Here is a 17,570-nt window from a genome sequence, read left to right on the forward strand (position 1 = left end):
AAGAATTAATAAAATAATAACAGTAAAGGAGGAGTCATCGCTAAGTCCCTTGCCCAGCACACATCACTCCCTGCCTGGGTTCAGTCACCTGAACCACAAAATACTGCTACTCACTATAGTTCACATTTTACGCCTATTATTTTCCACTATATCCTCTCAATGGTTAAGTAGTTCCGGGAAATGTCAAGAGCAGCACTATTTTATAGATTATTACAAATGCCTTATTATTTACAGCAGTTTAATAAATCTATACGTTGTAATTCTAATACATTCCAGAAGCCTTGGTCCTGCTCTACTGCCCCATGGCCTTGACTTTTGGACACTTGAAAACCCTTGTTATTATAAATTGCATGTTTTGTCATTCTTAGAATGACAACATTCTAAAGGAAAAGAGTGAATTTAAGACTGTCTCCTGTTAACACTCTTTTTCTCTCATCCCACCCCACCAGAAGAACTAGGGGCTGACAGAAAACTCAGTGCTGCCCAGGCTGAACTGACATCCAGGTCTCCCTCCTCTTCATTTTTGTTGTGAGCTCTAGCAATAATCTCTGGGTACTTCTCTTGGGATTTCTAGGCTTACAAATATATTTTAAAGTTATCTATTGCTTTTTCTAGGTTATATGCAGAAACAGACAAAATTTCTTGGCCCTATTAGTATAATTGCCTTGGTACTTTAATGTAATTTCTGACTTCTCTCCAGAGATGAAGTGTCTCACGATCCATTCTTACCTGCGTGATTCTGGCTCCTGGCAAAATTAAGACTAGCTTTCACTGTAAAGGCCCACTCCTTCCCTTCTCTCTGCCAGATGAGCCATCTTTCTAATTAGCAGCACACCATGATAAGGTCAATCAAGCAGAATGGACTAGTGACAACAGCTGCTGATCCCAAGCACACCACTCATGAAATCACCCATTATGCAGAGGTGACCTAGGCCAGCTGGCACAAAGCACCCTGCTCACAAGATGACAGCACACCATTGCACACTTCCGGGAAGCACACACACCGCAGACTGCACCAGCCTTGAAACACGGTATGCATCTCAGGACTCTGTAAGGTTGTCCTTGCTATCACTGCAAGGTGTTGGGCCTTATAAGCGGCCAGTGAACACACATGAAACCGCGTGCTTACCTTCGATCCTCTTTAATGCTGAAAGGCACATATCCTTCCTTGGAAACTCAAAGGGATTGTTGCAGGTTCGGATGGTGTCACATTCGCATTTCCCATTGATTATATTGCAGCCCGAGATAAGATTCTCATTGCAGGGTTCAAAACCAAGCAGCTGGTCATCGTCCCAGGCCTCGTCTGCAAAACAATTATGCAGAGAATGGTTTGCTTACCATGTCGTTCAAAAGCTTTGAGAAAAAAAAAAAAAAAAAAATGAGATGGACATCCAAGTGTGAGGCTTTCATTTGGGAAAGACAGCTTTGGACAGAAATTGTACATACGAATGCAACGTAACCTCCTCTTAGTCACTGAGAATCCTGAAATATAGCCACACATGTAGGAATTAAATAGTCGCATTTGTGATAATAAAAAATAAATCCACAATGCCTGGGTGTCAGGCACCAGCTAGGATTCCTAAAATATACTTAATTGGCAGAGCAGGGCTTGGGAGACAGTTTAGTCAGAAAAGTGCATGCTGCACACATGGGGAAACCCATGGAAGTCAAGTGTGTATTTGTAATCTCAGTGCTGAGGAGGAAGTGATGGGGGATCCCTGGGAGCTGCTGGCCAACCACACCCTTTTTCAGAAGAAGAGTGGATGGTGTCTGAGTAACGACACCCAAGGTTGCTCTCTGACTTTTATATGCACAGGTATGCATGCACCCATGGACGCGCGCATGCGCGCATACACACACACACACGCACACACACACACACACACTTTTAAATTTTAAGCAAAGCTTCTTCAACCCTGCCATGTTCACTGGAGGTGTTATGAGTTACACCTGTCAATCTCAGAAGAAAACTTAGGTTAACATTTTTCTTACCGTAGAACACAATTCGCCAAGGCAGCTAACATTAACATCAAACATCACATACCAGTGAGAGAAGGAAATGAGGTGCAATGGAGGCTATCAACTCCAACATGATTTAGGACCCACTACTGGCGCCCAACGCTACCGGCACCAAAGGTGGGGATGACCACAACACACAGGGCTACAACACAGTGAGAGACACAGGCCGTGCCCGCCACTCCGAAGGTGAGACCGACCAGTGCAAGTGCTTGTCACGGGATGGAACAGGTGGTAATAAAGTGGATTATAAAGCCAGCCTTGGGGCTGGGGAGGTGGCTCGATGGTTCAGAGCAAGTACTGATTTTTGTAGAGGGCCTGAGGTCCATTCCCAGCACCCACGCTGGGCAGCTCACAGCCTCCTGTAACTCTATCCTTAAGAGAGCTGATGCCGTCGTCTGACCTCCATCAGTAGCAGCACGCACATGGACATGCCCACGCAAGTAACACATGGTTGAAAACAAGAAGAATAAACATCTTTAAAAACCAGCGTCTTTAAGGGAGCCAGTTCAGAAAACAATGTAACAAGCATAAGAAACACTCGTCAGGCTCCGTTCTTAACGTTCCTGCTCCTCCTAGTTCAAATACCTCTTACGGAAAACCAAGGACACTGGCAACACGAGTTTTCCTCTTGTCACACCTGAACTGGGACTACAGAATGACAGACATGTTTCTGATAACGGTTTCAACAAGACTTTTTCAAGGTGCTTGGATTTAAGACCACTTACACCTGTTGCCCACACTGAGGAGGAAATGCCATCTTAAGGCAGTGCTTTCCAGCTATGGCGGACTCTGTCAGGAATCCATAACATAAGTGAAGTGTGTTTTCATAGAAGACAGGGCTAACAAACAACTATGGTTTTTACAGAGCTAACACTTACTACTGGTGCCATCACTCAGTGAGGACATGAGAGAAGACTCCGCTCCTTTACTGAAATAATTTTCTTGCCAAGGAATCTTGAGAGAAGAAACCACAACCTGAAGAGATTCACAGTGATTCTCTGAGCTGGCAGAGGAGGAAAGTCTGTTTTGATTTTTACTGAAGGCTTGCTTATGTAATCAATGCCCCAGCTTTGATGGTCTTCTGGTGTTAAACTCTAAGCAGACACCCAAGTGATTTATTTTATAATCTGTTCCCTTCCTTAGCCTGCACTCGGTCCTCAAAAATACTACGTACTAATACTGCACACACAGTGGCACAGTTCCTGGTAACCAAAACCATGCAAGTCCTCTGAAAGCCAAAAACCACACTGAGCAGCTCAAGATAGAAAAGCGTGATGTGACCTCAGGTGTGGCAGGGTGTTGCCGCTCAGTGGTTTCTCGTTCGTGTGCAGCTGTTCACGTGCTGTTAGCACCGTCTTGGTGCACTTCAGTGACACTTGCAAAGGACTTTTTGTGACTGCATATTAAAATCTGCAATGCAGAGATTGTTTAATTCTAAGAATTTCAAAACTTGTAAATAATTCATAAAACATTTTAACCACTAGAAAGCCTACCCATATTTCCCAGCTTTTTCTTTCTTTCTTTCTTTCTTTCCTTCTTTCTTTTTCCTTTTCTTTTCTTTTCTTTTGGTCTTTCAAGACAGGGTTTCTCTGCGTAGCCCTGGCTGTCCTGCAACCCACTCTGTTGACATCACTGCCTCACTTTCTCTTCTTTTTTAAGGAAAGGAAATCTCTATTACTGATTTTAAAAATATGTGCAGCATTTCCAAATGAGTTGCTTCTTCCACAGTAATTCTTCGCACAGTAAACAGCCCACACCTATATTATACCATCACCCCTCCCGTCCCCTCCCCCAGGGTCCTCCCTCTACTGTCTCCTCACCACTATCCCCTTTGTCCTTCAGCCTCATTTCCCACACATTAACTACAGTTGTTTTTCTTGAAAGCCAAGACTATTTGGTGGTTCTCTCTTGCCAGACAACGGAGTCCAAACTTTGCTGCTGAACATAGGTTCTTCCTATACAGACAGAGCCCTCCTGTAGCAATTCTGTTCCCTCACACCCATGTCCTCCATGTGTCACTACGATGCTATGACAGCCCCCAGTGCTTTGTCTCTTTCTACAGCACAGTTTGCCTTCTGAGTCAACATAATTCTTACTCATTCTCTGAGACTCAGATCACTATGGCCTCTTTCGGGATGTCGTCTCCAAACGCCTGGGAGGGTGAGCTGTTTCCTCACCCATCTGCCTGCAAGCGTACTCTAACTTCTCTTGAGGTTTCATCTAAGTTAGATTTCTCCAGTAGGCCAGCGAGCCCAGTGGCGGGAACGTGGGAACACAACCATCAATTCCTTAACCTCAACGCATAGAGGAGGCATCTGTGTGTATGTATATATAACAAAAACGACAAAAGCCCTTGTTACAAAGCAGAAACACAATGTCACAAGAAACAGTATGCTTTCAAGATGATATATTTTTAAAAACACTTTGAAGCAGATCTTATTTTAAAAGTGTGTCATGACAGCCCTGGTGAGGCCCATACTTAAAGAAATGCTTGGACACTGATAATCTCAGATGAGGAATCTTCTGTCTCAGATGGCATCCACTTAACACCTCATGGCATTATCATCCTTCCAAGAAGCCCATTTCCAGAGCTAAACTGTTTGATTACCAGATGCCTCTCCCTGTCTTCAACCAGGAAGAGACCTTTTGCCCTGGGTGCAGAATCAGAACTAAAAGTCAATGGCCCCTTCACGATCCCCCTGGCCCTGCACTGCTTTGTGTCTCAGTCCTGGCTGTGGCACTGACTGCAGCAGCTACAGGCCCACAGTCAAGGCCGCTGCTGTTCCTTCAGGGTGTCACCAACACCCTCTCCATCAGCCTGAAAGTGGCACTCTGAGGCCAACAACATCTTGTATGCATATCTCGACTCTATTGAAAGAAAACCTTTCAATTCTCTGGCCCCTCCTAACCAATACTTTTCTTTTTTTGGCAACCTTAGCAATGGTTGCTTTATAGGATGGGCAACAGCATGTTTCTAAGACAAATGCTTTTACGGTTTTCTATTACAGAACATTATACTTTAAAACAATTTAACAGAAAATCAACAGGGATGGAAAGCAAACTTTAATGAAATTTGATTAGCTCACAACGTTGATCAAATCTGAGACAATCTGAACCCAATGCAGGCTGCAGGCTCAATCTTTCTTATTCTAATCCTTGAAACCAAAAATGCTTCAAATTTCAGAGGGTCCTTTTTAAAAATAAAATATGTGACTAGACTTTGTGCTATTATCAGTGCTCAGAAAAACCTTCTATTTCAGAGCATTCAGACAGCAGGACCAGGGCTCATCTACCTTCAGAGCTACACGGTGCCTGCTGAATTCTTTGCAGATGTCTACACAGCAAAGCATCTGATTTCTTGGCATGGCTCCCAGCTTCTCTTTGGGCTGGCCAGCACAAAAGGGGAGTCAAGCTCAAGGGTACTGCCCCTTATTTACAGCAAGTATTGAACTTTTCCTGGTATTGTACATGGGATAAGATGTAGTCTCTTACATAGAAGAATCAGCGGGTACAATGGTAAATGTATTTTAAAGATGATATCTACAGGACGATGATTAACTATTTTCCCTAATTAAACATGAGACATCTAATGCTGCATACAAATTCACATCACCGCGTCTCCAAGAACGTGAGTATATCCAAATTGCGAACACAGGTTTCACCTAGAGACTCCATGTTTTTTTTCTTCCAGAGAGACACCACATTTTGGCGTGCAGCAGAATTGCATCTTAGGCACATCTCCTTTCATTCCACAGAAGTAGTGAGATGAAGGGTTGAAAAATGAATACACTTAATAATCTTACTTTCAGCTAAGGGACTCCTTAGGGGGAGATTTTTGTTTTGTTTTTTATTTAATTTGTATTATTTACTCTGTATTGCAGTGCAAGGTAATGGGCGTGGGGGGAAGCTCACTAGAAGCCTGGAAGATGCACATAGTTTTACTTGGCATTGTTTTTTGTCCCATTATTGTCAAATGGATAGAGGACAAATACAAATTTAGTATTCTTTTATATATTATTGTGATCTTATCTGTCATCTGAAATGGTCTTGGGGACTTTAGAAGTCTGCAGCCCATGATGTAAGAACTGCTCTTCTGAAGGGTGGCCTTGTCCTTCTGGTCTCTAAGCCGTGACACCAGGAAACCCAAGACTAAGAAACGGCAATGCACGAGGCGTACCTCTAAAAGTCATCACTGAGCCAGAAAAATACTTCCAGTGGCTCTCTGGAAGGAAAATGCTCCCCAAGGCTCATGTGTTTGAATCCATGGTTCCTGGTTGCTTGGCACCATTTCAGGAGGTTATGCAGAGGCGTGTCACTGGGGTCAGGCTTTGAGAGTTCAAAAGCTTGCCCAGCTCCCAGTTCTTTCTCTCTGCCTCATGTTTGCAGTTGAATATGTGACCTCTCAACTTCCTACTCAGGCTGCCTGCTGCCATGCCTCACATACCTTATGGACTCTCTCCATCTAAAACCCCGTAAGTTCAAAGAAACGCTTCTGTAAAATGCTGTATTCCTGGTATTACATAACAGCGTCAGAAAAGCAACTAATATTTATTCTAATATTAGTTAACTAATAATAATTCTCTAACGCATTTACACGAGCATGGGATTTGTAAGAAACAAATGTCCACATTAAAAATCAAAAGCATACTTGTTCATATTAGATCTTTTTCTAGGATATTAATGTTATGAAAGCAGCAGAAGAGGGTTACTTGGGATCTTTTTGTTTTTAAGCAATCAGAATAAAGGTATCAACAACAGATGAGGATCCTGTAGAGGTAATCTTGTTGATTAAGAACAACAAATGAAAGGATTAAACCTTCATTCAGTATCAAAAAAAAGGGGGGAGGGGATTTTTCTACTGGCTAAAATGTCTAACACATCATGCCATCTAGAAAGGTTGGCAGCAAAAAATAAAAGAGCTGAGGAAACTTTGCCATATATTTTAAAAAAGAAAGAAATACAGAAGTAGAGAAAGAAATGACTCTTGGATATTTTGTTTAATTCTGACAAAACTGGTCTCCATCATAAAAGACCGTCTTCAAGCTGCAAGTTCTGAAGGAAGCAGAATGACTTTTGGCCTATGTAAGACTGCCAGGGCCACGGGCAGCTTGCACCTGTGTCGGTGTTTTCACTCAGGTTCATATACTTTGCATGTTATCCCGTATGCACATGGCTCTATTGGTTTTAAGTGACTTTCCCTTACTCTGCTTTCTCAACAGCTCTTGTAGTTTTAGTACAGCAAGCAACTTCGCACAATGTTAAGTGGCTTCCTTATTTTATAGTTGAACGTGTGGTGATAATGTAAAAACACTGTCCCACATACACTTCATCCTGGGCTGCCTTTCTGCTCTTGCGCATCCCGAGGTACTCTGGGTGGTGCCTGTCATGGCCCTTCCTCCACTCTTGATGGGCAATGTTTTAAATACAAAGCTTTCCACCCCGAGAGCAGTGAGGAATCAGGACAGAGGGATGTGGCGAGGCATCATAAGAGATGTCTGGGACCCCTTCGCCTCCAGGTCTGAGAGGAAAATAGCTCCCTCCTCTGCAACCATATTGGATGCTCCAAGAATTAGCTGTGGATGTTAGCCTGACAGATCTGGGATTCAACCTCTCTGCTCAGCAAACTACTCATCCTCCTGGAAATAGAACATTTTCAGGCATGGCAGCAGTTAGTGGATCGAGGGCTGTGCTAACCTGAAATCTGCCTTCCTGCTGGGAAGAAGACATTTGTACTCTCGGAGCCTCTCCTTTTCTACCTTGCCCCTGCTCAGGTTAATGGAGTTTACTCCAAACTAAGAGATAGCTGCACTCCATCATGTAGCAGTCCACTTACCAGAACTATGCTAGAGCAGACATTAAAAAGCAGGAAACAAACTCACAGCACACACTCAGAAGCTCACGGTAATGGAATTCTGTTGGCAGAGTGGAGGCTTCTGGGAGTATAGATCAAATTAATTCTTCAGCTGTTCACATATCCCCGTGGCTACGGTAAGATGCAAATAGCTAATACTGGTATCTCTTTCCACGCCAGCCCAGAAACTCCAGTGTAAGGTTCACACGCTGCTCTGCGCAGCCCCAGCTCCCCAGCTGGCTGTTATCAGGCGCTGCCTTCTGCTCCAGGAGGGCTCTAATGCAGGGAGCAAAGGAGCGACCCTTCCTTCTCTCTGCTCCAGGCTGAAAGCCTATGTCCCAGGGCGGGTGCTTCCCTCTCCCTTGCTTTCTCTGCTGGAGTCGGTGCAAAGCAGAAAGGTTGTGTTTACAGTCATCAGCAGAAAGGATTTCTGCTTAAAAAATTTTTTTGCTTTACAGACATTTGCACAAAATAAAACTTTGTGAGCTGTACGTCTCTACCCTAGAGTGGACAAACAGTGGCAATACTGAAATACTCACAGGAATATTTGCTCAAGATGGGAAGGGACACAAAGCTCTAGGTACGTGACAAAGAATACTGATTCCTATTATTGTGTAAGAGTGACGAATTCACTGAAAATGAGCAATACGGTTAACTGAACTATTTATTACATATTGACTAATAAGTGGAAGGTTCCACCTCTGCATCTCTCATCAGATGCGCCTGCCATGCCGCTGACAGGAAGACTAGCAATGCAGTACAAATGTAAGTGGACTCATTCTTTCCTTATTTTAATCACCTACTCCTCAAGCAGATACCGGTATATATTGTATGTGCCAAACTGAGCCTTGCCATATCAGGGCAAGTGGGTTTACAGCATCCATCATTCAAACCAAAGTCACAGAATAAGTGTGTGGAGATGGTACAGGAAATATAAGGGAGGAATAATTTCCTTTCTGACTGCGGAATGCTGGTGAAGAATAGTAAGCAGGCTTAGAGGCGATAAATCTTGGTCTAGAAGGATTTAAACAAACAAACAAACAAACAAAAAGCTAGAAGAGAGGACAGAAAAGCTTGGTGCTAACCAACACAGGACAAACCACTTCACAATTCTGTCTAAACTAGGAATTATCTTAGACTGCACATGGACAACAAGAAACAAACCAGGATGGGGTGGGTAATGTAACAGAGGGCCCCAGTCCAGGGGACCACAACCTTGGCTGTGACACTGGCTCCTGTGAGGACCCTTTCAGCATGTAGCACTCGAGGCTCCAAAGTTTTAATGGCTAAAAGAGGGTGGAATGGATAATTCCTGAGGTCCCTTTAGACTTCATTCTCAAATTTCTTTAAAGATTCTGCCAACACTGTTGAAATTGTACAATACTAAAAGTTTATTGAGGGTAGTACCACAGAATTATACAGCTATGAAAGTCATAACATAGCTTCTCACTAAGAGGCCAGTTGAGTTTGGAAAACTAGTAAGTCTCAAAGTATGCATCAAGTAAAGAACTATTGATGTAGCAATCACTGTGCTTCAATGTCCAGTGAAACATGTAACTCTGTGTCTATCTATCCCCCCCAAAATATGAATTATCAAATGTTCTGCTGCCCAAAAGTAATGACTTGGTTAAGAAGAAACTATCTTGGGGAAGGACCAAATACTTTGTTTCTTCTCTTCATCAAAATTCCCTAAAAGCCTTCCTCTGCTGTCCCTCACATGCCCCTGGGTTTGATCTTCCTAAAGAGTTACTTTCATGTAAATAACACCCATTGAGAGGAATTAAGAGAACAGCCCCAGCTTCTTAAGGACATACTAGCTGCAAACAATGGCCTATAAAAAAAAGTCCAACATCTGGTCACTCAAGTCCTCGGCATGGAGCACAAAGCCTATTTAGACTGGTCCCAGCACATATCTTCAGTTTCCTCTCTCCACAAGTCCCACATGTCCCCTTCTTCTGGCCCATTCCTCAGCTCCTCATGGTGCTCCAGGACTTCATGGCTTTGCAGAGCTGGGCTTGCTCTTCACAGAAAGCGTCTAGGAACTCTCAAAGCTGGTCCTCAGGGATGCGCTTCCTGCAGCAAGGCTGCACCTCCTAAGCCTTCCCGAACAGCATAGCCACGAAGCCTATGGAGCGCGCGTTTATGCCACCACCACGGTGCCTTTGTGACACTGACACAGTCTCATGACTGACCTGGGTCTCAGGACCCAGCAAATAACAACTTTGCAAAATCAGCCTCTGCAGAAAAGGGTTGAGACAGAAAGACAAGATGTCTTGAATGTGAGTTAAGAGATGTGAATATTTAAGGGTCAAATTATTTCTAGAAAGCTAAGTTCAGTGCAAGATGAAGAAAGCCACCGAATGAGTGAGAAGCATCTTTGGACTTCAGGCTTTTGACTGTGAAAATACTAATACAAACTCTAGTCTTTTAATCTCAGCACTGTATGAATCACTGATCAAACGTATCAATATTTATGACATTTTGAATGAGTGAATGGATATAATATGCCTCAGCCATCTTAGAGAAATAACAAATAATAGACTCTCAGTTTCCCTTCTGCCACTTCTGCATATCATGACATTAGATAATGTGACACAAGTTAATGCTTTTTGCCAGAAAGGCACTTGTGCGCATGAATAATGCACAGAGCTATTTCATGAATATTAATGTATGCTGTGGCCTCACAGCTGTTAGTCAAATAACCAAGAGCAAACCAGAAGACAAGATATACGAACTGCACTCATCCGAAGTGTGAACTAGTTCCGTGGAAAGGGGGAGCGGATCCTTAAACAAGAGCTAGATGAACACGGAACTCTGAGAATAATACTATTAGAGAACTTAAGGTTTTTATCACAGAAGTGAGCAACAGCCAGCAAAGATTAGGGAAGTACGTTTCACTCCCTAGTCTCAGGCAACACTGGTGAGCAACTGCTATGTGCCAGTGAGTGGACCAAGTGCCTCGCCAGGATTGACTCACCTGGCTGAGGCGAGAACTGAGCTATGTAGGTCTGAATCCCACACAGATTACATCACACTGGCATGATGAAGACCAAAGAGCACAAGGGAAGTGAACTGGGTTCTGAATAAAATGTCAAGGTCATGGGATGCTGAAGACTTACACGCCTGGCAACACAGGGCAGGAACACCATTGGCCTTCCTTCACTCCAGTGAAGCTTCTCTACAGGGTTCATGACCTTAAGGCCTCTGCTGAGGGTCCCTTAACACTGGGAACAGCAGACACACCTTGTAGCCAAGACAAACAGTTCATGGGCATACCTTTGCAACCGTCAGGAGGACGGAAAGTCTCAGCTTATAAACATGATCTCAACTCTTCTGGCCTCTAAGAAACAAGGGTTTCTTTGTGAGAGTGAACAATGCTCTCGTATACAGCATGACTCCTCAAGGGCATCTAATGACTTTTTAAAGGTATAATGATCTGTAAGTAGCATTAAGGAATCCTTTCAGGATAGTAGCTTTGTGAATTCAGTCAGCATCTGTTGTGTAAGAAATGTGTTCACAAGTCAACTTAAGCCTACTGTGAACTTCACCACACTAACAGCTGCGTGCTTCAAGATCCACCAAGTGGAAGATGGTCATCTAAAGAGTGATAGCCCAACAATTATATTTCTGGTCGATTCTTACCTTCAATGCCAATACTGTTCTTCAAAGAAGTATCTTCTCTAAATACCTTTCTTGAAAATCTATACCTTAGGGTTTAAGGAGACAGTTCAGTGGTAGAACACTTGCCTTCCATTCACAAGCCCTTGAACTACACTCTTAACGTGTGTGTGTGTGTGTGTGTGTGTGTGTGTGTGTGTGTGTGTGTGTGTGTGCAAACAAGAAGTCAAAACCCAAACCCATGTGTGGGGCAGTGTGTATGTGTGGTAAAATATGCTTGCATTTGATCTCACATACGTCTATTACTATTACAGGAACCTTGCTATTTCATCCCAGCAACAAATCAAATTCCAAGTCACAGTCAAGGAACACCATGTTTTTATGCACAGCATACAATTTCTTAATGTTAACTCGCTTCGCCCTAAGGGAAAGTTTGATCTGTATATCGAGATATTTATTTTTAAGAATTTCTGAGAACAGTATTTATGACAACAGTAGTGTTCTATTAAAAACAAGAGCAAGGGTAACAACCGTGGCTTGCTAAGAAATCGTAACAATGAGAGATGTGTCTGGCACACTGACTTTAAAGGCAGCCCCTCCTTCCAATTTGTCCTGGATTCTCCAACAAGAAGCAAGTGTAGATTATGGGACAATGAAAAGGATTCTTGCCTTCAGACAAGTCAAGAAACAAGTACTCAAACCTTGCGGGGAACTGTGGTTTATGCAGCATTAATGTAACCTCTAAACCACAAGTTAAACAGATCATATGAGTGAATACAGCAATAGGAAATGACTTCAAAAAAATAAAAACACACCTCCGGACGTAGTGGCGCATGCCTTTAATCCCAGCACTCGGGAGGCAGAGGCAGGCGGATCGATGTGAGTTTGAGGCTAGCCAGTTCTACAAAGCGAGTCCAGGCCAGCCAAGGCTACACAGAGAAACCTTGTCTCTAAAAACAAACAAAACAAAACAAAATACAACAACAATAACAACAACAGTAAAAAAAAATCCTAAATCCACAAAGACGTATTTGCACATTTCTCAAAACCCTGGGGTTTCTTCTGATCATAGCTAACTGTAACAGAGAGTGGGCTCCAAGTCAAGGTGATTAATGTGGGGTCTCAATGACTGCACAAACCTGACCTAGGTCAATACCAGTCCCCCATGCCTGCAGAGTCACCCTACAGATGAGGCCCATATCCATTCCAGCTGGCCTTTCAACAACTTGCACTTTGCAGCCTGTTCCTCCTGCCCTTCGGGAGGAATGCAGCCTCAGGGCCCAGGCTCTGCTGACCCAGCTAGCAAAAACATCCTCCTTTAGTTGTGTGCACGGCTCATACCCTTACTCTTCAGGTCTGAGATGGGCATCATCAACTCTGTGGTAGGACTTTCCTTCCCTAACTGTTTTCTTTAAAACTACAAGCCAGCTAGCACTGCACTGCCACAGCCCCTTGTCCCTTGCCTTTTCTGTCTTTACTACAAAGCTTTAAGCTGGTAGGGACTTTTCCTTGTCTTCACTTCTGTATCTCTCGGGACTGTAATAGGATTCAGCACAAGAAGCCCCTCCAGCAATAGTTACTGAATGAGTCAGTTCCCAGGGCCCAGGTACGCTCTCATTTCTGTGAGCATCTGTATATACCACTTCCTCTTCTTCGGGAAACTTTTGCTTCCTCTTCTAGAGAGCTGCAATTACCCAATCTAGCTTAAGCTGGGTCAAAGTTTCTATGATTTTCCCGACAACCCCCCCCTATCTAGCATCTCCAGCCACCACCCTTCCCTTACCCTAAAGCCACACAGCTGCTGATTCACAGCTGGACTCTTAAGTTTCTTGCAGCCAACGCTACTCTTGTCATTTCTAGCCCTGTTTCATGTCCAGCACATAGTAAGGCCACAAAACCCACCTGCTGAAGGAAAGAGGAGGAAGGCATGTCTGGGTTGGTGACATCCTGGTAGGTGACACAGAGATGGGGCGTTCACTACCGGAGCTGATACACTGTGAGAAAAGCACCCCTTTGAAGCCCTCCCCCTCCTGTATGTCTCCAGGAGTCATCATTATGAGCACATTCATATTTAATATTGTGAGATGCAAAATGAATAAACAACCCTTACAGTAATTAGGCCTTCTGGGGACAAGATGGTAATTTTCAGGTGTTTTAAACTACAGTAGTGTCAAAGAAGGAAGTTCATACACTTGTGTATTTCTAATTAGAACACATGCATGCATAAGCATGCATGCGCAGAGAATAATGAGCCTGCTTCAGGTAAAACGTAAACAAAAAGTGTGAATTACCCAATTCTTCTCCCACATGCTACCACAGCACGGATTCCCGTATGCGGTTAGGTAGGTGGATGCTTTCAAAGTTGTACTTGCGCTGCGATGCTCTTCTATTTAGAGTCAGTCCTCAGAGGCTGAAGAAACAGGAGCATTATTCAAATGGCAAGACTCACTACTTGTGGAACTACATATAGTCTAACTTCCACCCAGAGGTTGGAAAAAAAAAAAAGTCGCTAAGTATTTTCTCTAAGTACAGTACAGAATTCAAGAATGAATATATTTTAGATAAAAAAAAAAAAAAAAAAAAAAAAACTAACCTGACAAACTTTTCAAAGGGCATTATAATCAAATCTACACCCTGGCTAACTAGCTGTAAGGATTACTAGTTTCCACCAAATAACTAAGAGACACAGAAAGATGGAGCTATGCACTGCGTGCAGAAACTTTAATGTTCTTTCAAGCATTCTTTCATACTTCTATTCGTTCTGAATTGTGGCAAACTGTGATGCTGCCGGGCAGTCTAGAGATGTACAGCTTGCACTGTGAGACCCTGGCATTCTTGCTTTTGCCTCCTTTCTTGCACCAGCCAAGGTGAGGGAGGCCTGCTATAGACACTTGCTTACATATCTGACGAATAAACCCTGAACCTTGTAAACCGAGACATTTCTAGTGAACAACATTGTGGGTAACTTGTACCAAGGCTTTAGGGCTGTCATGTGACAGCACCCTGGTTTCACACAAATTCATAATAACCATGGAGCACTGGTTAGCACTCAGGACAACCCTGGGCTTAAGAAGAGTTAATTTCCTAAGCTGGGGGACTCCAGCTGTAGAGGAAACCCAATTCCTCAAGTCCAGGGGCAATAGGATGTCTGTCCTCCAAAACAGATGTTTCACAAACAAACGATGTTATAATTTCTACTCCTTCTACAAAAGCATGGGACATAATCTTAAGTAGCTAATAAAAATGCTGGGGGCTGGAGAGATGGCTCAGAGGTTAAGAGCACTGACTCCTCTTCCAGAGAACTCAGGTTCAATTCCCAGCACCCACATGGCAGCTCACAACTGGCTGTAACTCCAAGATCTAACACCCACAGACATACATGCAGGCAAAACACCCATGCACATAAAATAAAAATAAACAATTTTTTAAAAAAGAAGAAAGAAAATGCTGGCTTGCCTTCCTGGCAAATTTTATTGCAGTTTTGGAACAGTATAACTAGCTCATGACTAGAAAAGGGTTTACATGAATTCTCGACCAAAAAAATTCAATTGGGAGGAAATGGAGGCGGGGGGGGGTGGGGGTGCGGAGTTCAGGTTGTATGTCCTTCAGAAGGGCAATAAATTGGAGTGAGCATCATTACCCTGAAGCTTGTCCTGAAAACCTTTTTCCAGAGAGGTGACTGACCCCAGTGTGGTCCATCAGTAAGAGAAGAGAGAGGCAGGAAGTTAGAGACAACTGACTTCAGTGTTCCTCCCTCCCCATCACTGACCTAGCACACTACTTGTCAAGCAGGCACTTCTGCTCTAAAATTTAAAATGAGATGTGGTTTCCTTAGGGGGCCAGGCTTTCCTACCTTCTAATACACTTGGCTTCTGAAGTGAGAACTGCCCTTAATCTGGACAGTCCTGTTTTCCATCCATCCTTTTCATTTTGCACAACTTCCTGTACATTCCATCTGCCTCCCTCCTTTATCTCAGATCCCTTTGTCATTATCCCTCCCACCTTCTGTGGCAGCTTACCTGCCTGGAGCTAGCTCCGCTTTGCTTTGGATTCAACCTCCACCTAGCCCAAAGGGAAAACACGCCTGTTCCTGTCTGCCAACCCTCTCAGTGGAAGCTACCCCCCCACACACAGCTACTTTTGGGGGTGAGGGAGTTAATACCACCCTGTGTTTCCTTTTCCTCAATCCTACCCCCAAGGACACGGGGTGGGGGGGTTGGGGGTGGTAGATCCTCCTCCTTCCAATTCCTTCCTGTTTCCCAGGCCAGGTCATCCAGGACACCCAACTGCCAGGGGTCAGAGTGCCACATTCCAGTGGCTTCACACCACCACAGGGAGGGCTCTGGATTCCTTCGTGGGGGGTGAGGGCAAGGTAGAGAGGCTGGAGTTAAAAGTTCACGGGGGTGGGGGGGGTGGGGGGGTGGCAATTCAACCCACTGTGCTCTGTGTTCCAGGACACCATGGGGGCAGGACAGGCATCAGGGACACCAAGAACTCCTTCCACAATGGACAAAAACAAGTTTTTTCAACCTCTATGGATGACAAAGGCATCACTACAGACTTGGCACAACTTTTTAAAATGGTAAATGCCTTGAACAACTGTTTTGGGGTCTGTCTCAGATTTAATCGTAATATGGGAGGCTTTTTTAAGGAGCATTTCCATAATTCTGACTCCTGGTAAAGGAATAGTTCTTTGACGCCAGTCCTTTTTAGAGTGATATACCTTTGACTAATAAAATGCCACTTCCGCTCCCAGGTGACTTCCCAGCTTCCTAACCCTGAGCAACATCATAGCTCCTCACCTGGTACTGAAGTTCTCTGCTGCTCTGGCCTGATCTCCCAGACTGTGCTCCAGTTTTTCTTTGTATTGCTCCAACCCACAAATCCTGTCCTCACCAGGACTTCCCAGGTCAGCTTACTGGAGGCTTGAAGGCTTATGAAATTAATAAGTTTGGTTGGAGGACACGCAGCCTATCTTGGTTGCACAAGGCCACAGTGTGATGGGAACTGACAACCTGTCCCACCTACACCGCAGGCGGTAAGTGGTAGCCAGGACTGACTCTCACACAGTTCCAAGCCACTGGAATCCAAGAGGGGGAAAGTATGGTGAGATGAAGAGTTTGAGGCCGAATTGTAGGGTTAAACAAGGGCATACTAGGATACGGTTGGTGGAGACAGATTTGAGAAGGAAAGAAGAGATAAGGAAGAAATATTGGGAGAGTAAGGAAAGGAGGCCTGATGTACAACATCAAGGAGCCTATTTAGGGTAGCCTTCATACCCTAAACAGCCAAAGAAAACATGTCTGCCAAATGTCTTAAAGTCACAGTGGTGGAAACCCCTGAACATCCAAGCCTATCAGCTCCACTGCTAAATAAATGGCTTCTCCTCCTCTTTCTTTAAAGCCAAGCATTGCTTTAAATAAATAAATGCCTATGAGTGAGGCTGAAGAGAAAAGCCTACAAAGTGTGTAAGAGTTACTATGACCCTAGGAAAAGAGATGCTAAGGGCTATCTCACACTAAGCAATTGCTTCTGTTTAAAAAAGACGGGGAGATCCCTGACCAGTTAACCACTTATCACCCCGCTTTCTTACCAAGCGTGGGTTGCAATAAGGCTCTCCTATTTATTAAGATTCAAACACCAGCAAGAATATGCTTTGTATGTAAGGAATCATGGGGAATTGACTAGAATATAGACTCCCTCCCTTTCTCCCTCTCCCTCCCTCCCCTGCACATGCACTACCTTCCAGAAGAAAATGGCTCAGTGCTCTGTTCACAAAAACTGCACATAACTGCCACGAGCCTCTCTCCCGGTATTGTTGGCAGACTGCATTCCTGTCAGCGATGAAATAAAAGCGCCTGAGTTTTGCACATAAGCAATGTGGGACTTCAGCAGAAGCAATTAGGCGGCCCATAAAGTGTGCCTATGACAGCTCTTCCTTTTATGAAGATCCGACTTTAAATGGACCACTTCAATGTGGGTGAGACAGATGTGGGGAAGAGAAAGAGACTGCGTGCCCTTCCATTCTTTCCTACAAAATGATGAATCCTTCACACCAGGGCAAAATAATCTTGCCACACAA

General features: G+C 44.0%; 1 protein-coding gene across 1 annotated transcript in view; it reads right to left on the bottom strand.

The window, feature by feature from the left end:
- The window catches only part of Crim1 (cysteine rich transmembrane BMP regulator 1), a 173,435-nt gene that overhangs the window by 132,850 nt on the left and 23,015 nt on the right, over nucleotides 1-17,570 (bottom strand). The window contains exon 2 of the mRNA XM_051166903.1: nucleotides 1,130-1,303. Within this exon, the coding sequence (XP_051022860.1) occupies nucleotides 1,130-1,303 (174 nt within the window). The remainder of the gene's footprint in view (nucleotides 1-1,129; nucleotides 1,304-17,570) is intronic.

This window comes from Acomys russatus, chromosome 1, assembly GCF_903995435.1.
Source record: "Acomys russatus chromosome 1, mAcoRus1.1, whole genome shotgun sequence".
NCBI lineage: Eukaryota > Metazoa > Chordata > Mammalia > Rodentia > Muridae > Acomys > Acomys russatus.